General features: G+C 42.4%; 1 protein-coding gene across 1 annotated transcript; it reads right to left on the bottom strand.

Annotated features, from left to right (window-relative positions):
* Positions 1 to 1757: 1757 nt before the first annotated feature.
* On the bottom strand, positions 1758 to 24796 carry LOC112620934 (cytochrome P450 3A43-like). Its single transcript, XM_025379989.1, has 8 exons — positions 24726 to 24796; positions 15418 to 15511; positions 13118 to 13170; positions 7918 to 8017; positions 4219 to 4332; positions 3563 to 3651; positions 2121 to 2269; positions 1758 to 1840 (listed from the first exon to the last, which is right to left on the bottom strand). The coding sequence occupies exons 1-8, from the start codon at positions 24794 to 24796 to the stop codon at positions 1758 to 1760; spliced, it is 753 nt and encodes a 250-aa protein (XP_025235774.1).
* Positions 24797 to 25036: the final 240 nt, after the last annotated feature.

Raw genomic sequence — 25036 nt, forward strand, 5'->3', positions numbered from 1 at the left:
GGGCGCGGTGGCTCAAGCCTGTAATCCCAGCACTTTGGGAGGCCGAGACGGGCGGATCACGAGGTCAGGAGATCGAGACCATCCTGGCTAACATGGTGAAACCCCGTCTCTACTAAAAATACAAAAAACTAGCCGGGCGTGGTGGCGGGCGCCTGTAGTCCCAGCTACTCGGAGGCTGAGGCAGGAGAATGGCGTGAACCTGGGAGGCGGAGCTTGCAGTGAGCCGAGATCGCGCCACTGCACTCCAGCCTGGGTGACACAGCGCGAGACTCCGTCTCAAAAAAAAAAAAAAAAAAAAAAAAAAAAAAAAAAAAAAAAAAAAAAAAGACACAGTTCAAAGAAGATACAGTTCAAAGAACAATATCAAGAAAGTAAAAAGACACGTATAGAATGGGAGAACAATTTTGCAAATCATATCCCTGAGAAGGAAGTTGTATGTAGAATATGTAAAGAACTCTTACAAATTAACAAAAAGAATTCAGCTGTATGTGGGCAAAAGACTTGAACAGACATTTATCTAAATAAGATATAAAGATGGCTAATGTTGCTCAATTTCATTAGCCATTAGAGAAAAGTAAATCAAAATCACGATGAGACCAGTTCACATGTAGTAGGGTGTCTATAATTTAACAAAATGAGAAAACCAAGTGTTGGAAAGAATGTAGAGAAATTAGAATGCTTATACATTCCTGGTAAAATGGTGCAGCTGTTGTGGGAAACAGTTTAGAAACTCCTTAACAAGTGAAACATAGAATTACTGCTATAAAACCCACCAATTCCACTGCTGAATATATACCTAAAAGAAGAAAAATCAAGTATTCAAACATAAATTTGTAAACAATTATTCACAGCAGCACTATGCACAATAGTTGAAAGGTAGAAACAACGCAAATGTCCACCAACTATGAATGGATAAGCAAAATGCAGCATATCTATACAATGGAATATTATTTGGTCATAAAAAGCAATGAAGCACTGATCCATGTTTCAACATGAATTAACTTTGAAAATGTAATGCTAAATGAAAGAAGCCAGTCACAAAAGACCACATATTATATGATTCAATTTATATGATATGTCCTACATTAGGCAAATCTAGAGACAGAAAGTAGATTAGTGGTTGCTTAAAGCTGAGGGGGGTTTTGGGGCTGCGTGCAGCTGCTCACTCCTGTAATCCCAGAACTTTGGGAGGCCAAGGCAGAAAGATGGCTTGAGGCTAGGAGTTCAAGACCAGCCTGGGCAACATAAAAAAGGTGAGGAAGGCAGGCACGGTGGCTCACGCTTATAATTCCAGCACTTTGGTAGGCTGAAGCAGGCAGATCACGAGGTCAAGAGATCGAGACCATCCTGGCCAACATGGAGAAACCCCGTCTGTACTAAAAATACAAAAATTAGTTGGGTGTGGTGGCACGTGCCTGTAGTTCCAGCTACTTGGGAGTCTGAGGCACAAAAATCGCTTGAACATGGAAGGCGGAGGTTGCAGTGAGCCAAGATCATGCCACTGAACTCCAGCCTGGCAACAGAGCGAGACTCCGTTAAATAAAAAAAAAAAAAAAAAAAAAAAAGGCCGGACACGGTGGCTCACACCTGTAATCCCAGCACTTTGGGAGGCTGAGGTGGGCAGATCACAAGGTTAGGAGTTCGAGACCAGCCTGACCAACATAGCAAAACCCGTCTCTACTAAAAATACAAAAATTAGCCGGGTGTGGTGGTGCGCACCTGTAATCCCAACTACTCAGGAGGCTGAGGCAGGAGAATCACTTGGACCCGGGAGGTGGAGGTTTCAGTGAGCCCAGGTCGCACCACTGCACTTCAGCCTGGTGACAGAGCAAGACTCTGTCTGAAAAAAAAAAAAAAAAAAAAAGGTGAGGAAGATTGGAAGGGGATGATGGTTAAATGGTGTGTGGCTTCTGTGTCTACAAAAAATGTTCAGAAGTTTGCAAAAATGTTCAGAAGTTAACAATGGTGATGGTTGTGCATATCTTTAAATGTACGAAAAACCATTGAATTATACATTTTAAGTAGGTGAATTATATGGTATGTGAATTTTGTTTTCAATAACGCTGTTTTTAAAAATTAGATGAGAGAGAGAGAGAGAAATAACATAAAAGTCCACGTACATATTGAGAGTAAAAAGGGATCCAAAAAATCCAATTTTAAAAGCTTCTTCATATTTTTCAGAAAGGGATCTTGTGGGTTGTTGAGGGAATCCAAGTTCACTCCAAACAATGTGCCAGTGATTACATCCATGGTGTAGGCCCCAAAGAAACTGAGTAGAGTAAGACATGGAAAGTTAAAACCAGCACCTCTTTACCTTCCTTCTGCTATACACACAGCAAGAAGTGCTATGTCAGAGCAAGACAGGTGAAAACCCACACACATTCACAACAACCTGCTGCATCATCTCCCATCACACTCAGGAGGCATTTATTGGGTACCAGTGATGCAGCTGGTCCTGTCCTGGGAGTGATGGAGACACTAAGGTGAGTTAGACCCACCTCTGAGCTCAAGGACCTCAGTCATAGGGAGACACAGACCCAATAATCAGACAATTACAGTCGTCTGTGTTAAGTGTGGATGGTAAAAGGTGCGTCAACACTGTGCTTCTGCAGGACAAGAATAAAATCATTAACTCTTTCTCGGCCAATCAATAAATTTGACATTGCCAGACCCGAGAGTCTATGCCCAGAGCTGATGTCTCTTCAGCACTTTACAGAACAGCCACACCCTGTTCAGGCTTGCTATGAACATCATGTCTCCGCTACAGTCTCTGATAAGGCTCCTGAAACACCTACTCTTCCCCAGCTCCTGGGATCTGAGGTTGCTCTGAGGGCAGATTATTTTTGTAAAAGTAAGAACTAACAGTGATACTGATGAAAGGAATAATAGGTCACTCCAAAGTTGATCGGGGTATCCCATAGCCGAGTGACCACGTGTCCCCAGTCTGCCCCAGGACAGGCTGAGTTTACACGTGTTGTTCCAGCATAATTTAAATTATATTCCAGTTCAGACAATAAACAATAATAGCATTGCCCTACCTATAGCCATTACAGAGTCTTTTAAAATTTAAGATTGGAGAAATTAGAAGTGGTGGGAAGGTTTAACAGTTCATATTTTGGTGGTATCCTCAGCAAAGTAATGAAGGGATTGAAGTTATTCCAATTTCTTCATTGTAACTTTCCTGCCCCAGTCACTGCCAGCCAACAGCTCTCAATCACGTACCCCTCCCACCACTCCATAATGTCTATGCTCAAAACTTTAGTACAATCAGGTTTTTATTTTTTCTTTCTACACAATGTATTATTCTTTTGGAATATCCAAGGGGACAATGTAACAGGTAAGTTATTCCTGGCTCCTGTGCACAGGGGAGAAGATCCTTTTCTCTCAGCTTCCTAGCTTTCTTTTGTGAGCAACACCATCTTGGGTGGCCTATTGGAGCTGCAACACCACAGCCCTGCTTTTGTCCGGCCACTGGAGTAACCCAACGGTGGGAATATCAGCTCCACTGCAGGCAGCTGGAGGGGCTCATGACAGCTCAGAAGCTCAAGACTGTGCTACTTACTCTTTCAAGTTGGTGGGTTTGCTGTTCTCTGCTTCCCGCCTCAGGCTTCTCACCAACATATCTCCACACTGGGAAATGATGGGGACCATCTAAAACACAACACCACCCAGACTTAACTATGCAGACTCGAGTCTCAGAAGGACATGGCTTTGCCCAGCATGGAACAGTCAATGATATTTTGTAATGACTGACCATGTCCTCTAGGACACAAATAGAAAAGACCGCCCCCGCCCTCCCTTTTTTTTGAGACAGAGTTTCGCTCTTGTTGCCCAGGCTGGAGTGCAATGGCGCGATCTTGGCTCACTGCAACCTCCGCCTCCAGGTTCAAGCAATTCTTCTGCCTTAGCCTCCTGAGCAGCTGGGATTACAGGCATCCGCCACCACGCCTGGCTAATTTTCGTATTTTTAGTAGAGACGGGGTTTCACCATGTTGGCCAGGCTGGTCTCAATCTTCTGACCTCAGGTGATCCACCCACCTCGGCCTCCCAAAGTGCTGGGATTATAGGCGTGAGCCACCGTGCCCAGCTGAAAAGACCCTTTTTAGAAAACTCAAACTCCGTGGACTACCCAATTAGAAAGGAACTATGATGATACTTACTACCTGTCTCCAGATTCATCCTTTAAGTTTCTAATTATAAGTCACCTTATTTTCTTACTTCCTTGAATTTTACACTGGTGAAAGCTGGAGATAGCAATGTTCGTATTCTCTTCCATTCTTCATCTTCAGCAAAACTTAAGGCACTTTTCATAAATCCCATTGGACCTAAAGGCTAGAGTTCAAAGCAGAAGCATTTTGTCTTACATAAGTTTTAGAGATCTCCATGGTTGTAGAAAATGTGTTAAACAGACATCATGAATTTAACAAATACTTAGTAACTGTCTACTGGGTGGCAGGCCCTATACTAGATGCTCAATAAAGATTTATCTTGAATGCGTAGCCTCCTGTAAGCATATGGAAGGGGGATGGTGGAATTGAGGCAAGTGGTGTGGTTTCTAGTCACTATATCCCAGTCTCCTTTTAAATGCATGGTTTCTACATGGAAGAGAACCAGTTCCTCCAGTAGAATAGATGGGAACAAGACCTAGCATCTCCTCCAGGGTTGTGCAAAGCAGAAATGGATTGGTGACAGAGAGGCAGGTTGGCAGATTGCACGTTGCCTCAGAGCAACTCTGTCTTTAATACATCTATAGCATGAGGAACTTGACAGAGGAGTGGTTTGATTTAGTGACTTTTGAAAAAAAATTAGTAATAAGTAAAAGACTAAGAATGCACTTTGAAGAAACAATGCAATTACATGAAAAGTCCCTCTCTTTTATTTCCCCTCCCAGGATTAGAGGAAAAATAAGGAAAATAATGCTATTTCCCAACTTAGGACAGGCCTATCAGTCCAATAACTTGAAATATTCTTCCATCTTCCCAAACTGTATTTTAAAATGGAGAATTTCAATGCTTATTTATGATAAAACTTGGCAAACTAGGAAGAAAGAGAAATACCCTCAATTTGATATTCTGGAAAACAAGGAAAAAAAAATATACAAAAAACCCTTCAGCTAAATCACACTTAATGGTGAAAAAATGAATGCTTTTCTCCAAGATCAGAAACAATACAAAATATCCACTCTCGCCATTCTTATTCAGCATCATATTGGATGTCTCAGTGCAATAGACAAGAAAAAAATTAATGGCATACAGATTGGACAGGAAGAAATAGAAGGGCCTCTATTTTCAGGTGACATAAAGATCAATGTAGAACCTCTCTAGGAATATGCAAAAAGACTTCTAGAGCTAAAAGGTGAGTTCAGCAAGGGTGTAGAACACAAGATCAACATGCAAAAATCAATCACGCAATTGTTTTTTTCACGCATTGTTATTTCTACGCAATAACAATGACTATCTGAAAATACAGTAAAAAAAATTGTTTACATGTCAGTGAAAATGAAATACTTCAGGTGTGAATCTAACAAAACATGTACAGGATCTCTATGCTAGAAATTACAAAATGGTGGTGAAAGGAATAAAAGAAAACCTAAAGAAATGGAGAGGGATACTATGTTCACGTTTTGAAAGACTCAGCATAGTGAAGATACAGATTTTCCCTAAACCGACCTGTAGGTTTAATCCAATACTTATCAAAATCTTGGCAGGTTTGTTTGTAGACATTGACAAGCTTGTTCTGAATTTGCATGGAAAGGAAAAGGGGCCAGGTGTGGTGGCTCAATTCTGTAGTCCCCGCACTTTGGGAGGCCGAGGCAGGCGGATCACCTGCGGTCAGGAGTTTGAGACCAGCCTGGCCAACATGGCGAAACCCCATCTCTACTAAAAATACCCCAAATTAGCTAGGCGTGGTGCCACACGCCTGTAATCCCAACTACTTGGGAGACTGAGGCAGGAGAATCGCTTGAACCCAGGAGGCAGAGGCTATAGTGAGCCAAGATCGCCCCACTGCTCTCCAGCCTGGGTGACAGAGGGAGACCTTGTCTTAAAAAAAAAAAGAAAAGAAAAGAAAAAAGAAAAAGAACTAAAACAATTCTGAAACAATAGATAAAATGTGAGGAATCCCTCTACGTGATGTTAAGAGTTACTGTACAGGCCAGGTGCCGTGGCTCATGCCTGTAATCCCAGCACTTTGGGAGGCCGAGGGGGGTGGATCACGAGGTCAGGAGATCGAGACCATCTTGGCTAACAGGTGAAACCCCATCTCTACTGAAAATGTAAAAAATTAGCCGGGCGTGGCGGTGGGCGCCTGTAGTCCCAGCTACTCGGGAGGCTGAGGCAGGAGAATGGCATGAACCCGAGAGGCGGAGCTTGCAGTGAGCCGAGATCGCCCACTGCGCTCCAGCCTGGGCCACTGAGTGAGACTCCGTCTCAAAAAAAAAAAAAAAAAAAAAAGAAAGGTTACTATATAGCTACTATTGTCACCACAATGTGGTACCGGTGGAAGAATAAACACTGTGATCAATGGGACAAAATAGTGAATGAGAAATAGATGCTTAGGTTAGGTGCAGTGGCTCACGTCTGTAATCCCAGCACTTTGGGAGGCCCAGGTGGGCGAATCACTTGAGGCCAGGAGTTTGAGACCCGCCTAGCCAACATGGCAAAACCCCATCTCTACTAAAATACAAAAATTAGCCAGGCATGATGGTGCCTGGCTGTGATCCCAGCTACTTGGGAGGCTGAGGCACAAGAATCACTTGAACCCAGGAGGCAGAGGTTGCAGTGAGCTGAGATTGCGCCACTGCACTTCAGTCTGGGTGACAGAGCGAGACTCTGTCTCAATAAAAAAAAAAAAAAGAAAAAAAGAAAAAAAAGAGATGCACAGAAATATACTCAACTGATTTTTGACAATTGTGAAAAAGTAACCCCAAAGAGGGCAAGTAACCTTTCCAAAAATGGTGTTGGAAAAATTGCACAGCCACAGGCCACAAAAAGTGAACTATGACCTAAACTTTATATCTTATGCAAAAATTAACACGAAATGTATCATAAACTTAAATGTAAAGCATTAAACCATATCACTTTTTTTTTTTTTTTGAGACTGAGTCTTGCTCTGTTGCCAGGCTGGAGTGCAGTGGCGCAATCTTGGCTCACTGCAACCTCTGCCTCCTGGGTTCAAGTGATTCTGCTGCCTCAGCCTCCCAAGTAGCTGGGACTACAGGTGCCCGGCACCACGCCTGGCTAATTTTTGTATTTTTAGTGGAGATGAGTTTTCACCACGTTGGCCAGGATGGTCTTGATCTCCTGACCTTGTGATCCGCCCACTTCGGCCTCCCAAAGTGCTGGGATTATAGGTGTGAGCCACCGTGCCCTGCCTTGAACCATATAACTTTTAGAAAAAACACCAGCGACAAAGTGTACTAGGAGAATAATTTACAATAAAGGCACAATCTATAAGAGAAAAATGGATAAATTGGCCTCCTCGAAATAAAAAAAAAGTTTTCTCTACTATAGACCCTGCGAAGCGGAAAAAACAAGCTACACATTGTAACAACAGGAGAATATCAGCAGGGAGCCTCCTGGTGATAGAACAGATCTGTATATATTGTGCTGATAGTCATGCAATTATACACATGGGTACATTCTCATAGTGCTACACACACACACATATACACCCGCACAAATGAGGGCACATAAAGCAGGAACTCTGAACAAATTCTGTGGATTGTGTCAATGTCAATTTTCTGTTACTAGAGTGACAGAAATACGCTGTATCTATAGTTAAATAAGACATCACCATTGGGGGAAACAGGAGGAAGCACAAAGCACTTTCCTGTACACTTTTTGGGCAAGTTTCCATGAATATATAATTATTAAAAAATAAAAAATTTGATTAATACATTTGAAAATATAGGCCTACCATCCGGTTTGTGAAGACAGAGTAACATTCTTTCACTAGCACTGTTTTGATCATGTCGGGATCCATGATGACCAGCATGGGCTGTTGTCCCTCATACAGCCTGTGTGGGGGAAAACAGAGCTGACTAAACCTCGCATGTCTGATTTTGCAGCTGGAACCACACCAACGATCCAGATTTTGATCCTGACATTCCATCATCCATACTTGTAGTTGTGCAATATAGAGCAGAGCTAGCTCCACGGTCAATCAGGGTATGACACAGAGTAAGATTCTCACCACAGAAGCCACTTAAGCCTTCATACATTGAAGGGTGATGTGGCTCAAACAGGAAAGAGACATTGAAAGACAAAAGAGCTCTTCAAAGAGATCATGGTTAGAAATAACAGAAGCATTTGTTATGTCCAGGTGGTGTATACTTGGACATTCCCTATACCATTCTCCATAATCTCTTGTGTGTTTAAAGTATTTCATTATAGGCTGGGTGCAGTGACTCACACTTGTAATTCCAGCACTTTGGGGAGGCCGAGGTGGGTGGATCACTTGAGGTCAGGAGTTCGAGACAAGCCCGGCCAACATGGTGAAACCCCATCTCTACTAAAAATACAGAAATAAACTGGGCATGGTGGCTTATCCCTGTAATCTCAGCTACTTGGGAAGCCGGGGCAGGAGAATCACTTGAACCTGGGAGGTGGAGGTTACAGTGAGCCAAGATTGCACCACTGCACTCCAGCCTGGCCAACACAGTGAGACTCCATGTCAAAATAAAATAAAATAAAGCTAATCCCAGCACTTTGGGAGGCCGAGACGGGTGGATCACGAGGTCAGGAGATCGAGACCATCCTGGCGAACACGGTGAAACCCCGTCTCTACTAAAAAATTACAAAAAACTAGCCAGGTGAGGTGGTGGGCGCCTGTAGTCCCAGCTACTTGGGAGGCTGAGGCAGGAGAATGGCGTAAACCTGGGGGGCGGAGCTTGCAGTGAGTTGAGATCCGGCCACTGCACTCCAGCCTGGGTGACAGAGCGAGACTCTGTCTCAAAAAAAAAAGTAAAATAAAAAATAAAAATAAAATAAAATAAAGCAAACAGTAATGTAATCCTTTTCATTATTATTTTTTAAAATACTGTCTTCTTTTATCTTCTTGTTAGCCAAAAAGTGACAAGAGACAGGAGTTTTGATTAATAGTTTCCTTTAGTCAAAGTTTGAGAATACATCTGGGAAGAACACCAGCCACCTGTGCTTTTTCTAAAGAGGGTTTTGGGAACTTCAGAATTTAAAGGAGAAAGAGCAAGCAGGAGAGAGAAGAGGGAGAGTGTGTAGGTAGTGAGGCAAACGGTCACATTCTTGCAAGGCTCTGAGAAGTGCTCAGCAAATCTGCATTTTGCTTGTGAAAAGAGGGCATAGAGGAAAAAGTCAGTTATATATTTGTATTGTGACAAAGAAATCTTCATTTTACGTAAGATAATGCAAACATGTGAAAAGAGAATAGAGGCAAAGTCGATTACGCATTTAACTCTGATTAGGTGGAGGGATAATTTCCTGGTCTTGTCCTTGTCCTGTGCCTGCCGAGATAAACCGGAAATGGACATTGTCAGGGTAAGTGAGATTCAACAGAACTTGGTTTTAAGGGCTGGTTCATGGTGGGGAAGGAGGATATGTATCCTAAAAGATTTCAGGACTCATAAGGAATGTCCTTCTGAGAAACTTATGAGGGAAGCCATCTGGGGAGATATCATTTTGGGAATCTGGCTTTTGTATGAGGTTATGACACGGCATTGTGAAATTACGGCTATATGATTTGAACTAAAGGAAGGCAGTATTGCATGACTCAGTTTCCAACCATAACTTTTCATTTTGGCATAGTGAGTTTGGTCATATTTTTGCTATTAATTTAGTCAAGATAACTTTTAAGGATAGACATGACCATTTTATGGGTCTTTTAAAACATTTGATCTTTTAATTAATTGTTTAGAATAAAAGGTCACCAAAATTTTAAATTTAGAAGTCTTAATTCAAAGGCTCCCACTATTTTTGTCATTGACAATTAGAATTTCTAATGAAGTACTTATTCTAATAGCACATAGGGAGAGAGAGGCTGGAAAGGTGGCCTTGTTATGCAAAGAAAACCTCGTAGGTAATAGCCCTCAGAGAATGTGTCAGATCCTTTTCTACTCTTCCCTAGATTCAGACAAGAGAAGTTCTGGTAAGGCATATTAAAATGTGTCAAAGTTGGGAGGCTGAGGTGGGAGGATCACTGGAGTTCAGGAGGCAGAGGCTACAGTGGGCCAAGATGGCACCACTGCACCAACCTGAGTAACAGAGTGAGACTCCATCTCAATTAACAAAAATGTGTAGGGCGCAGTGGTTCACGCCTGTAATCCCAGCACTTTGGGAGGCCGAGGCAGGTGGATCACGTGGTCAGGAGATCGAGCTCATCCTGGCTAACATGGTGAAACCCTGTCTCTGCTAGAAATACAAAAAATTAGCTGGGTGTGGTGGCAGGCGCCTGTAGTCCCAGCTACTCGGGAGGCTGAGGCAGGAGAATGGCGTGAACCCAGGAGGCGGAGCTTGCAGTGAGCCGAGATCACACCACTGCACTCCAGCCTGGGTGACAGAGTGAGACTCCGTCTCAAAAAAAAAAAAAAAATTTGTAGGCCAGGCACGGTGGCTCATGCCTGTAATCCTAGCACTTTGGGAGGCCAAGGTGGGCAGATCACCTGAGGTCAGGAGTTCGAGACCAGCCTGGACAACATGTTGAAACTCTGTCTCTACTGAAAATACAAAAATTAGCTGGGCATGGTAGTGGGTGCCTATAATCCTGGCTACTCAGGAGGCTGAGGCAGGAGAATTGCTTGATCCCGGGAGGCAGAGGTTTTAGTAAGCCAAGATCACCCCATTGCACTCCAGCCTGGGTGACAAGAGCAAGACTCCATCTCAAAAGAGAAAAGTGTCAAAGAAATATATTTTGGGTTGCATATTGATTTTTCTTAACTGGTTGGGGTTTCTAGAGGGGAAAATTGACATTTTGTAGCTGTGGGAATTCCAGTAAACATTAGAGGGGGCCAAGAGTTGGTAAAACCTAGTGGAAGGTAGATTGAAACCCAAAACAGAATGTTATCACACAATTTACAGAGGGTCAAGATCTCCAAGCATATGGGGAAGTTATAGCTAGCTGACAATAAACCTTGATCCTCAGCTACCAAATTCCAAAATGAAGCCCTACATCAGCTCCTTACGTGGAGGTGGAGCTCAAGCTAAAAACTGTTCTCCATCATTATGGAAGCAGGAAACTCACCTTCCTTGTTGGAAGTAAGTAAAAACTCCCAGAAAGGTGCTCTATGGCAGAAGAAAATTCAGGTCTCAAGCAACAGTTTGTGGGAGATCAAGGATCTCTAGAAGAAGACACTCCCAGACCTCAACACATGAGACAATTGGTTAGAGTGATAAAAAGCTCTAGCTGGTTCTAGCACACTGATGTGAAAATTTCTGCAGGTTGAGGGCCAGACTCCACTCAGTGAATCCCATTGTGGTCACCAAGGTGTTAACCAAAAAGTGACTGAGGCAGGTGTCTTGACTGATAGAGGTTTATTGAGTCAAAGCTTGAGGGTACATCTGGAAACACATGAGCCACAGGGGTAGCTGTGACCTGTGTTTTTCCAAAGATGGTTTTGGGAACTTCTGAACTTAAAGAGGAAGGAACCAGCAGGAAGGAAAAAAGGGGGAAAGAGTAGGCAGTGTGCAAATGATTACATTTCTGTAAGGCACCAATTAGCTCTCATTAAATCTGCATTTTACATGTGAAAAGACAGAGTAGAGGAAAAAATCAATTATGCATTCATGTTGTACTCAGAAAATCTACATTTTACATAAGATATACACATGAAAAGAGAGAGTAGAGGAAAAGTCAGTTACATATTCATCTCAAGGTAGGTGGAAGGATGATTTCTGGTCTTGTCCTTGTTCTGTACTTGTGATAAGCTGGTAATTTACATGATCAGGGTGTGAGTCACAGAACTCAATGATAGGGCTGGTTTATAGGGCAGATGTGTATCATGAAGCATTTAGGGGCTTATGAGGAATTTCCATATGAGCAACTTGTGAGGGAAACCATCCAGAAAGATATGTAGCCTTCTATTGATATAGGAGCTAGAAAAAAAATTATTTAGGCAGATAGTGAAGGCAAAGGGGTCCTCAGCAAGGATTCCCTTTTAATACAAAGCTGCCCCCCCAATCATTTCTTTTCTAACAAAGAGCAGCCTGAAAAAAATCAAGCTGCAGACATCATCAATACGCGAGCTGGAAGCTTGCATGGGTAAATGCCGGCAACTGTGCCAATAGAAAAGGGCTACCTTGGAAGCCAGGTATGTTCAACATGGAGGCTTCATCTTCCCTTATCTTTGTCACCTTATGTACAGTAAAAAAGCAGGCAACATGGTGCCAGCCAGGTAGAGAACCTATCTGCATAATAAAATATTAGGGTGGGGCAGCCAGCTTCTTCACGTGTTATGCAAACAGCACACCTAGTCCTAACCAGTTTTTTATGTGCTATGCAAATGGCACACCTGGTTCAACCAATCTTTCATGCCCTATGTAAATCAGACACTGCCTCCTTAAGCTCGTCTATAAAACCTCCTGCACTTTACTACAGATCGGAAGACCCACTGGGGACCCCCTTTCTCTGTGGGAGAGAGCTTTTCTCTTTCACCTATCCAACCTCTGCTCTTAACCTTACTCCTTGTGTGTCCACATCCTTAATTTCCTTGGCGTGGGACAACAAACCTCGGGTATTACCCCAGACAAATGACGCCACTTTACTATTGTTGTGGAAGTGTGGCTTATGTATGAAGCTATTGCTCAGGGTGATGAAATTACAGCTATCTGTCTGGGGTAAAAAGGAAGGCAGTAATGTATGACTTAATTCTCAAGCTCAACTTTCTCTTCGGCATAGTGAGTTTAGAGTCCGAAAGATTTTATTTTTGTTCACATCCCAAATATGCATGGAGTTTCCTATGACATGTATATTCCCCTTGCAATGCTCAATTCCCAGATCATCTTTTTCTTTTAGATAGCCTCTCTCTGTTTGTTACTTAGGTTGACAAGAAGTTTATCCAAACGGACTCTGGGCTGAGATTGTTCTCTCTGCAGTAAAATCACTCAACATAGCAACAGCTCTATCTAATGCGAGTTTCCAGAATACTCACCCCCACATTTCTCCATATTTTTCATTACATTCTCTGTCAAATTTCCAAAGACCCTGGCAGAAGAAACAAAATACAATTCAATTATTATTTCAAATGTACTGAACCCTACATTTAACCGGGGCAAAATAGTCAAATACAATGACGTTAGGCTTGCTACCATTTACTGGCAGTTAGAGGTTTTTTGTTTTGTTTTGTTTTGTTTTTTTTTGAGATGGGGTCTCACTCTGCTGCCAGGCTGGAGTGCAACGATGTGATCTTGGCTCATTGCAGCCTCCGCCTTCTGGGTTCAAGCTCTTCTCCTGCCTCAGCCTCCCAAGTAGCTGGGATTATAGGGGCCCACCACCACACCCGACTATTTTTCGTATATTTAGTAGAAACAGGGTTTCACCATGTTGGCAAAGCTGGTTTTGAACTCCTGACCTTAGGTGATCCTCCTGCCTCGGCCTCCCAAAGTGCTGGGATTACAGGCGTGAGCCACCACGCCCAGCCAGGAATCTTATTCAGAGACCTCTTAAGGAAAAGGAGAGAAAATAGAGAAGATATTTGAAGTGAAGAATTTAAAGTCACTTTTAAATTTTCTCTAACTAGTGTAGATATTGAATGACTTACTTTTGTCTATGAACACTAAGCAACTTATTGTCTTTCTGATGTGCTTTCATTTCTGCATATGTTGTCTCTGCAATCTCATAAATCCCTGAATTATCACCACCATGGGAACATGAAGAAACTGAGGCTGAGGGAAAGTGAGTGAGTGTCTCAAGGGAATGTGCTATCTTTTATCTCCTCGTTCAGCATCCTTTTCATCTATCTCTTGTGTTCTTTCTAGAATTCTAGCTGAATTAGAAAGTCAAAAACATCAGGGACCACTTTTAGTCTAGCAGATTTAAATGAAAGTCCAAGGCATTTTGTTGAGTGAGAAAATGCGTGAGTGGGCAAATGACAGAATGGACTCACTTTCCAGTTTTCCAGCGTAACACATAATAAGTGTGGGAAATGCCACCTCTAGATGTCAGACAGCACATTACAGTATTCACTCAGAGTTGTCACTTCTGACACTTAAAAACAAACCTTCCTGCTTCCTTGTTTCAGTTTTGATGTTCTCACTAGGCAACATGTGGCCCAGGAAATGTGGATTTACTAAAGAATTGACCTGGGAAATATGAAGAGAAAATTATTGCTTTTTCAGAGGGTAAAAAAGGATGAAATTCTGAAGTGGTAATTTGGCAATGAAGGCCTCAGTTGGGAGAATTAGAATCTGAGAAACAGGCCTCAGGTCTGTAAGACAGAAAACTTGAGTCAGAGAGCAACCTATACATAGGTTTTCTTACTGGCCTTGTGGACATACCCTTGTGACTTTCCATTTTGGCCCCAGGCCCTTGGTGGAGCAACAGACCAGGGTAACCACAAGGCTCAGTCAAAATTCATAGTCCATGAGACACGTATTACCTCCTGTTTAGATAATTAAATTTTGAATACGTTTGCCAAATTATTCCCTTTCTAGTTATTTTGTTAAGTAATTTTGCCTTTCTTTAAAAAAAAAAAAAAAAGACAGAGCTCATTTTGTGGTTAAATATCTGAAGTTGACGGACAGCCACCATGTTGCCTTCAGTATAAGCACTCCCTGCTCAGGCTCACTCACAGAGTGCTGCCTTTGAAGAAAAGCAGCAGGAAAGCAGAACCTTCTTGTTCTTCCTCTCAAATCTGTAAAATACATCATGGGGAGAAGAAGCTGGAGCACAACTATGGAACTACCTGCAAGGAATTTAACAGTTCTTGACAGAATTCAAGTATGTGCAAATTATCCAGTGGTGAATAGCTGCCTCATGAACTGAATTTTCAAAGCTGTCCAGGAGGAAGGAAACAAAAGGCTACCAGAGCTCTTGCTACAAACAGGAAAGTTTGAGTCTGGTACACGACGCTAACAAGACGCTACTGGGGCTCCCATTTCCCCATTTCTGTTTTTCTCTTAATACTAAGGACAACTGTACCTTCTCAGAAATCTGCACAGGGCAAAAGGAAAGTCCTCTTTACGGTTCGCAAAGTCTGAACATCAAGTCCTGAACTTCGAGTGCTGATCTCCCAGATATCTGTGCCATTCAACTGAGGCAAACCCAAGCCCCCTGACCATTAACATGGAAGTCCTGGTGTACACCTGGCCATGCTCTGGGTAGGGCCTACACACCATTTCTGAAAGTGTAAAACACTGGCACTTCCTCCTGAGGAGGAACATTTTTACTGATAGGACTAAGCTTGGGTTTGCATTGATAAGAAGCAAAAGAGGGAGCTCAAATAACACTTACCCTAAGGTAGAACAAAATAGTTCCCAGGAAAGGCAGAGGGGTTGGCCCAGGAATTCCCAGCTTCTTAAAAAGTTTATGTGAATGAGTCCCATAACTATAAAATAAAAGAGAAAGCCAGGTTACAGAAACTGTAAATTTATAGCTATGGGGCTGGCCAGACATTACCTTGGGAACTGGAATGTTCAAGGGAGGGAGGTAACATGGAGGCGATAAATAACAGAAATTCTAACAGCAAAAATTACGTTTTGTAGCAGGATTTTAAGGAATCAGAGAGATCGATGGGGTTCAGGAGGATATTTATTAATTATTTAGGTACACCGGCCCAGTCGGATTAACATCCAAAGGACTGAGCCTTACTTTCTTCCAAGCCCGAGTCTCCAGGTGCTCCTGACTCTGCCTCCTGCCTTATTTTGGCCAAAGATGGGTAGACTGGCACATACAGGGATGGACATTCCTCAGGTGAGGCCTGAAAAACTGATTTTGGCTGAAGCTTCAGGGATTCCTGCAAGCTCTACTCTAGTCACATCCCAGAAGCTGACTAGTCTATGCACAGCCGAAACTAAGAGGACCATCTCCGGATAAGTAAATGTGGATACAATTTATAAGCCTAGTCATAATTCTGTCAATACTGATTGTTCTGTTGTTATGTTATTACTGCAAATGCTGCAAATGTCTATGCCCAGAGGAAGGTTTGCCATGCTCGTGTGTAGAGTAAGCACGTTTCTATTACATTCACTAATGTTGTTACCATTTCTGCCTACACTAAAAGGGAGAAATCTCTAGAAGGATGCTCACACTGTGTACACACTACCTGGGTAAGGAGTACCATAGTTAAAACTCTACTGTACCATACCTACTATGAATGTACAGGAACCAAGTTAGGAACCTGCACATACAACCAGACCACCTATTCAGTCTGTGACCCAGGAAATAATCAGCTATATGTATGTTCTGACCCTATGCTCTTACCCTATGAATTCTGGTTTGAGATACATATTAAATCAGATTGAGAAAAAGAAGGAGAGCTTACAACTCAAACTAAAGAAGACCTTCCCTTGTATAAAAGGCCTATTTCCTTGTATTTTGATGCCTACCATGCCACGTATGCTCATAATCCTAAAAAACCAGAAGCAGTCTGCAATGGTTTGACACAAGAGAGGCTTAGCAACAGCAGTCCTAAACATCTATATGGAGAACCACAAATCGGATGCCCAGACTGTAACATTCAGTGGTCTACACTAACACAGCTCCAACACCTATATTCAGGAAAGACTGCTCTGCTAAGTAGTATGTCAACCAAACCAGATTGTGAGACAAGGACAAGCAATCCTTTAAATTTTACTGTCTTAAAGCCAGAACTACCTTTTTGGTCTACAGGACAGACAGCACTATTATGAATTGATAGACAAGCAGCAGGCCTTAAAGTTCCACTACTGATTGTCAAAAAGACTAGAAGAACTCAAATGTGTCCAACCCTGCAATTCCGGGTCCATAAGTCATTCTATAAGCATTTTGATCAGCCAGTGCCTGAGCTTCCCCCATCAACCAAAAACTTATTTGCTCAACTAGCTGAAAACATAGTTGGCAGCTTAGGAATTTCCTCATGCTGTGTATGTGGAGGAACTAATATGGGGGACCAGTGGCCATGGGAGGCAAAGGAATTAATGTCACAAGATAACTTCACTTCACTTACCCTACCAGTGAACCAACAGCCTCAGCCAGTGTTTAGTTGTTAAAAACCTCCATAATTGGAAAGTACTGTATTGCCCAGTAAGGAAAGGCTTTCACAGAGGCAGTAGGAGAAACAACCTGCCTAGGGCAACAGTATTATGATGAGACTAAAAACAAAACTCTATTGAAGAAATGCCCAGAACGACTCCTACTTACCAGATCGAAACTCCTTCTCTTGATTCTCTACTCTAAGCCACACTTGGCATCAGCTAGAGGCTCCAAATGCTTAGAAGGCACCCTCTGGCCTATATTGGACCTGTGGAGCACGGGCATATCAGCAACTGCTGGCTAAATGGACAGAGGCTTGTGTGTTAAAAACAATCAAGCCATCCTTCTTCCTAATTCCTCTAAAGCAAGGGGAACTCTTAGGATATCCCGTTTATGATGAAAATGAAAGAAGAACTAGAAGAGGCATAATCACAAAAATAAACACAAATATCAAAAAAGATGTGGACATAGGAGACTGGAAAGATAATAAATGGTCTCCTGAAAGAATCATTAAATACTATAGCCCAGCTACCTAAGTGCAAGACAAGTCATGGGGGTACCGTACCCCATCTGTATGCTCAAGTGTATCATAAGGTTGCAGGCAGTCCTTGAAATCATAATCAATAAAACATCAAGGGCACTAGATTTATTGGCAATACAAGCAACACAAATGAGAAATGCTGTATATCAAAATAGGCTGGCTTTAGATGACCTCTTAGCCTCAGAAGGAAGAGTATGTGAAAAATTTAATTTAACCAAATGTTGCTTAGAAGTTGATGATAATGGTCAAGCTGTCATGAAAATCACAGCTAGAATGCATGAGATGGCACGTGCTCCAGTTCAGACTTGATCAGGGTGGCCCCCAGATTCCATATTTGGAGGATGATTGTCAGTCTTTGGAGAATTCAGAACACTCATTAGTGGGTTCTTACTTATTTTTGGCATTTGCTTCATCCTCTCTTGCATTTTACCCCTGTTTATTAGGAGTATTCAGTCAACTACAGAGGCAATAGTAGCCCAACACACTACCGCGCAGTTGTGGCTTAACCAGATGTCAGCTGCTGCCGGTAGAAGAAAAAGCTCAGCTCCGTGATGAGGTGGTAAATAGTGGTGCTTTCTATTAACACCTCTGTTATAAAAAGCACCAAAGGGGGGAATGGAACAGGAATTAAAAGAAATTAAAGAGTGTGTAAGAAGAAACTCAGTTGTATGTAAAAAACCCAACTTCCCCTGAAAAACAGAAAGAGCTGGAGTCTTTTAAAAACTAACTGCCTCTTTTTCTGAGTCTAGTGAGCCTTATCTCTCCTCCCTTCCCAGGCATTGTGAAGACCCTGTTTCCCTAGCTGTGCAACTGCAAGGTCACTAGACAGATAAACTCAAGTTGCAAAACATGTGATTCCTTGAAAAGTAAGAAATGATGTAATGCATATTTCAGTTGAATAACTGTATTTGTTTCTCGCTTCTATAGCATGCTTCCCTCTGCACAGATCTCCCCTCTCCCACGAAATGCTTAAAAGGTAACTTAATTCTTTGTTCAGGGCTCAGTCCTCTGGAGTTTAATCCGACTGGGCTGGTGCACCTAAATAATTAATAAATATCCTCCTGAACCCATCGGTCTCTCTGATTCCTTAAAATCCCACTACATTTCAATCTTCATCTTTTTTGCTGCCTCCTCTGTGAGACCCCAAAAAGTCACAATGATTAACTAAAAGCAGCTAAAGTCTGCATGATCCCAGTGCTAGAGTGAATGCTTAATAAATGTTCCCAAATTTGAGTGCTCTTAAAAGGTTCAGGCTGGAATTCTTCCAGGGCATTTCATTCATGCATATCTATTTAGTTAATTGATTCTTTCCTGATTTGGAAATTCTCTTTCTAGGTGTATTAGTCCATTTTCACACTGCTATAAAGAACTACCTGATACTGGGTAATTTATAAAGAAAAGAGGTTTAATTGACTCACAGTTCTCCATGGCTGGGGAGGCCTCCGTAAACTTACAAACATGGTGGAAGGTGAAGGGGAAGCAAGGCATGTATTACATGGAGGCAGGAGAGAGAGAAAGACAGAGAGAGAGAGAGAGAGAGAGAGAGAGAGAGAGAGGAGGTGCCACACTTTTAAAACCATCAGATCTTGTGAGAACTCATTCACTATCATGAGAACAGCATGGGCGAAACCACCCCCACGATCCAATCCCTCCCACCAGATCCCTTCCTTGACACATGGGGATTACAATTCAAGATGAGATTTGACTGGGGACACAGAGCCAAACCATATCACTAGGCAAAAATGGTGAGGTTTTTTTTTTTTTTCCATCTTTTGAACTGATAATGCATTTGTGCATCACTACATCCATTTGAATTACAGAGGGTCACTGAGACCCTTTGGTGACACTGTCTTTCTTGTTTTCTCAGAGCTGTTTATGCTTTTTCTTCCCTCTAAACTCTGACCTTGTTTTAGGATCTGGCCATTCTTAAATGTTCCTCCACAGAGAAGCTTTGGAAGAATCATAGTGTTCTTATTTCTACAGAATGGAAACCATGTTCAAGGCTTCCATTGGTTTCATAGAAATGTGAGCACCTTCCAGCTACATGCAAATCTCTGTGGTCAGATGATTTGATTTATATAAACTACAGTAAATGTGATTGACCTGTCTGTTCTCTGAATGGCACTATGCAGAGGAACCAATGACTAAAGAATAAATTTCAAGGCTGTTCCTCCTCTTGCACAATCTGGCCCTCCAACTGGTGATCCTTACTTGATAAACACAATACCAGTCATGCTCACTTTTTTTTTTCTCAAAATGATCAGTTACACAGCAGTCAGTTTACTGCTTCTGTACATCAACTACCTCTGCAGGAAAACTCATTAAGTCTGGTGCTCCTTATGGCAGGCCTGCCTGCAACTCATCTTTGATGGGTTATGTGTGAACTCCATCAATTGCAGGTTCTGGATCCTTGTAGAACTTCCCACTCTGCTGTTACTGAGGGATGGAAGACCGGAGGAAAAAGAGAGGCTGCATCCCACCAATTTAACCATGCAGCTGCTGGTGCCACAAAGTAGACCCTATAAAGGTAAATTAGGAAAGTGTGGCTGAAAACTATGGTGTGCATAAATAGTTTTAAATGTCCCATATGTGCTTTCAGCTGAAAGAGAGGCCTTCCAAAAAATTCAGAAACATTTCTGTTGATAGAAAAGATTCACTGTGCTACATAGCATAAGTAACCATAAAATATTCCAGACAGTTGAATTAGAAACTTGATTTCTCTTCTTTGTAGGTTAGCTTTTCTTAGATCCTATTTGGTACAAATAAATAAATTTATAAAATGTGATAAAGCTGAAAAACTGCATGAAGAGAATGTGTTTGAAGGACCCCACAGTGGCACCTTGGCCAGGCCCAGCTGTGAGCTTGGTTCCCTCTGTGGGGATCTTTTCCTACTCACACATCACAAATAGCCCCTTGGGTTGGCGCTGTGGCTCACACCTGTAATCCCAGGCCAAGGCAGGTGGATCACGAGGTCAGGAGTTCAAGACCAGCCTGGTCAACATGGTGAAACCCTGTCTCTACTAAAAATACAAAAATTAGCTGGGCATGGTGGCACGCGCCTATAGTCCCAGCTACTCAGCAGGCTGAGGCAGGAGAATCACTTGAACCTGGGTGGCAGAAGTTGCAGTGAGCCGAGATTGCACCACTGCACTCCAGACTGGGTGATAGAGTGAGACTTTGTCTCAAAGAAAAAAGAAAAATAAGGACACCTCTCTACCTGCTCCATGAGGCCAGGAATCTCATCACCAATGAAGGATGTATCCTCTGGTACTAGAACTTAAAGGGCAGCAAATATTTAAAATCCAAATTGGTTTTAAAGTCTCCTGTCTTTTCAGACTGCTAGCACATTTCATATGAGGGGAGAAAGAAATCTCTTTGCTGATGCTAAGCTCCCAGAGACTGGAAGGACAATGTGACAGAAAAGAAGAGAGTGTTGAGATTTCCTCTAGATCTCTGCTCTAAAATGTAATCATATAGAAGTAAATTGTGGCCAGGTGTGGTAGCTCATGCCTGTAATTCCAGCACTTTGGGAGGCTGAGATGGGTGGATCACCTGAGGTCAGGGAGTTTGAGACCAGTCTGGGCAACAAGATGAAACCCCCTTTTCTACTAAAAGTATAATAATTAGCCAGGTGTGGTGGTGCATGCCTGTAATCCCAGCTACTCAGGAGGCTATGGCTGGAGAATTGCTTGAACTCAGGAGGTAGAGGTTGCAGTGAGCTGAGATCGTGGGGCTGCACTCTAGCCTGGACAACAGAGTAAGATTTCATCTCAAAAAAAAAAAAAAAGAAGAAGAAGAAGAAGAAGAAGTAAATTGTTGTGCATGTTACAGGGTGGAGGAATTGAGTTTCAGGACAGAGGGCATTTCCAGGCCAGGGGAACAGAAAGGAGAGAAGAGCTGAGTTTAAGCCTCCCGTGAAATCTGGGGTGCCCTGTGGTGCCTTAAGTAAATGATGCCCTGTGGGTGAATGGGAGTGGGGAAGAAACCATTTATGCCTATCATGAATGGGCAATCTTTCTACATATCTCTATATCTCTTGCCATAGACACAGAATACAGAAGTGAAGGTAATGAGATAAGACCTCCTAGAGTCTCCCTTCTGCCCCCAAAATGCCTGGAGCTAAAGAAGTAGGTGAGGTTCCCACTGAACATGATTTCCAGTTGTTTATAATCCATTATCTGCCCATGGTAAATTCTGGTTGATTAGTCCAGGTAGATCAAAACTCATAGTCAATCAGAAAGTATCCCCAGGATTGAATGATGTCAGCAAACACTCTCAGTAACAGAAATTGGAAGTTGAATGAAGAGAGGGTGGATAATGTTTATTTACTCCTTCAATGGATCTGTGTAACATCTGTAGGGTCAAGAGAACATTCCTCTATGGAGGTTTGGTATTTGAGTCTGAGAAATGAACTGACAGTGGATCATTTAATAGGAGATAATCCTTATAAATTTATCTCATGCATGTGCATGGAAACCTTGAAAGATATGATATTCAAAGAATGGCCCGATGATTGAAGCTTAAATAGCATTCTGAAATACAAAAATGTAGCATCTTCTGATGGGAAGTGGGTAACACAAGATATGAGACAGTGAAGGGAGAAAAAGCATGATAAACAAAAGTCATCTTATTATAATGTCTGTCAGGCATCAGTGCTCCAAAGAATAAGTATTCTCAACCTTTAGTCTTCCTTCCTGTGAGTTAATATTCTTTTTTTTGTTTGTTTGAGACGAAGTTGCCCAGGCTAGAGTGCAATGGCACAATCTCAGCTCATTGCAACCTCTGCATCCTGGGTTCAGGCGATTCTCCTGCCTCAGCCTCCCAAGTAGCTGGGATTACAGGCGCCTGCCACCATACCCAGCTAATTTTTGTATATTTAGTAGAGACAGGGTTTCACCATGTTGACCAGGCTGGTCTTGAACTTCTGACCTCAGGTGATCCACCCACCTCAGCCTCCCAAAGTGCTGGGATTACAGGTGTGAGCCACCATGCCTGGCCTTGCTAATATTCTTTTTGATGAGATTATAGGGAGGGGGCTCAAGACCATGGCTTTTTTTTAGGAGGTCCTTCCTTTAGGTATGAGAACTTCAGAGAAAGCCCCTTCCTGTATTTTAGGAGAAATAGCAGGGTTGGGAGACAGGAGAACATAAGAGTTACCTTCTGAAGCCTTTCTGAGACCTTTCAATCTCCTTTGGTTCAAAGTCCTCAACATGCCAAAGTGTCATATTTTGGGGTTTCATTTTTGGAGCCCCAATATACCCCTGTCATAAATGTACATACTAAAGCTGAGTTGGTGCTAGTGGAGACGACAATTGAATTGGTAGCTGAGTCGCAAGGGATCACATTAAACCAGTCTGAACCAGTCTCACATTCCTAGCAATGTCAATCCAGTTAAACAGCTGTGCCTTATTTCAGGAGGTGGTGTTGCAGCTGTGCTGTCATGAAAGTTAGGTCTGTATATGGTGCAGTTAAACAGGTACTTAATAAGAGGTTGTTCTACCAAAGCAAAAGAAGACCAAAAGTTAATCATTTAGCAGACTAGTTTCTGAGTTCACAGGGCAGCCAGATAAAAAGATTTCTAGATATTGGTTTTGAAACAGCTCCAATTGGAGTAGAGGCAGGCAATGTTGATCTGACAGATTTTTCTCTCCTATAGCTCCTTGGGGCCAGATCTGAAAGACTTTAAGTTGTTGCAATTTCTCTGGAGTCTGCTCTATCACAAAGAATTCTGCAAAAATCACAACTCTCCCTGCCTTTTTGGACCAAACCAATGTATTTCTTAAATGTATTTGATATCTCATGCCTTCCTAAAAGTATAAAACCAAGCTGCACCCTGACCACCTTGGGTACCTGTTCTCAAGACCTCCTGAAGGCTGTGTCATGGGTCATGACCACTCATATTTGGCCCAGAATAAATCTCTTCAAGTATTGTACAGAGTTTGGCTCTTTTTGTTGGCAGCATGAATTACTCTTTCTCTATTGCAATTCCCCTTGACTTGATGAATGGGCTCTGTCTAGGCAGGGGGCAAGGTGAATCCCTTGGGTGGTTACAATTAAAATCCATACACAATTGTACATGCATATGCACTGGAGGCCCACAATATATGAGACTAAAATAAGGACCGAATGATTAAAGCTTAAATAGCATTGTGAACTAAAAACGGGGGAGCAGCTTCTGATAGGGAGTTGCTGACACAAGTTATGGGAGGGTGAGGGGAGAAAACGCATGATGAACACATTTTATTTTATTATGGAGATAAAGTCTCTCAGGTAGCAGTGCTCCAAAGAATAAGTATTATCAAACTTTTTCTCCTTTCCTGTGAGTTAGTCTTCTGATTGATGAGATTATTTGGAGAGGCTCAAGACAATTGCATTCTTTTTGGAAGATCTTCCCTTAGTCAGATAAGAGAACTTCAGAGCAAGCCCAACCCTGCACTTTCAGGAGGGAAAGAATGGGGGATGGGTAGACAGAAGAAAGTCAGAAGTTCTGAAGGAATTTGTGAAATCTTTCAGTCTTCTTGAGTCCAAAGTACTCAGCATGACAAAGTTTCTTTTTTTTTTTTTTTTTTTTTTTGAGAAGGAATCTTGCTCTGTTGCCCAGGCTGGAGTGCAGTGGTGTGATCTCGGCTCACTGAAACATCTGCCTCCTGGGTTCAAGCGATTCTCCTGCCTCAGCCTCCTGAGTAGCTGGGAGTACAGGCGTGTGCCACCATGCCCAGCTAAATTTTGTATTTTTAGTAGAGACGGGGTTTCACCATGTTGGTCAGGCTGGTCTTGAACTCCTGACCTCATGATTGGCCTGCCTTCGCCTCCCAAGTGCTGAGATTTCAGGCGTGAGCCACGACGCCCAGCCTAAGTTTTATATTTTCAAATGTTGTATTAAGAGCTCTAACAGATTAATAATATTTTATGTGTTCATAGCATTTGGCACTTAGGTAACCTCCCCTCCATTATCTCTTTTATTTTCAAAACAAATAAGAAAAAGATGGGCCCAATTAGCACTTCAGGTCTTAGAGTTAAGAGCAGACATGCCTGCATAGTTACTCACATATAGAGGAGTACCAAGCTGGTAGCCACGAGAACCCATGTTTCCATGGCAAAGTTTGGAATGAGATCCATCACCAGTTTTCTTTTTCAACTCTGTCTTCTGAGTTTTTCTTTCAGCTGTGTGCTGCTCTTTGCTGGGCTGTGCATACACAGTTTGCTTTCTCTACCCAGAGGTGATTTAGTTAATGTTAACAGGGATATTTATGTGCTGGGGAAGGAGGTGGGTCTACAGCTGCAGCCAGTAGGAAAGCCACTTATGTTACTCCTCGTGTGGAGGGATTTGGGTACCCTTTTCAAACTGACAATTGGCAA

This window comes from Theropithecus gelada, chromosome 3 (assembly GCF_003255815.1).
Source record: "Theropithecus gelada isolate Dixy chromosome 3, Tgel_1.0, whole genome shotgun sequence".
In the NCBI taxonomy this organism is placed as follows: Eukaryota; Metazoa; Chordata; class Mammalia; order Primates; family Cercopithecidae; genus Theropithecus; species Theropithecus gelada.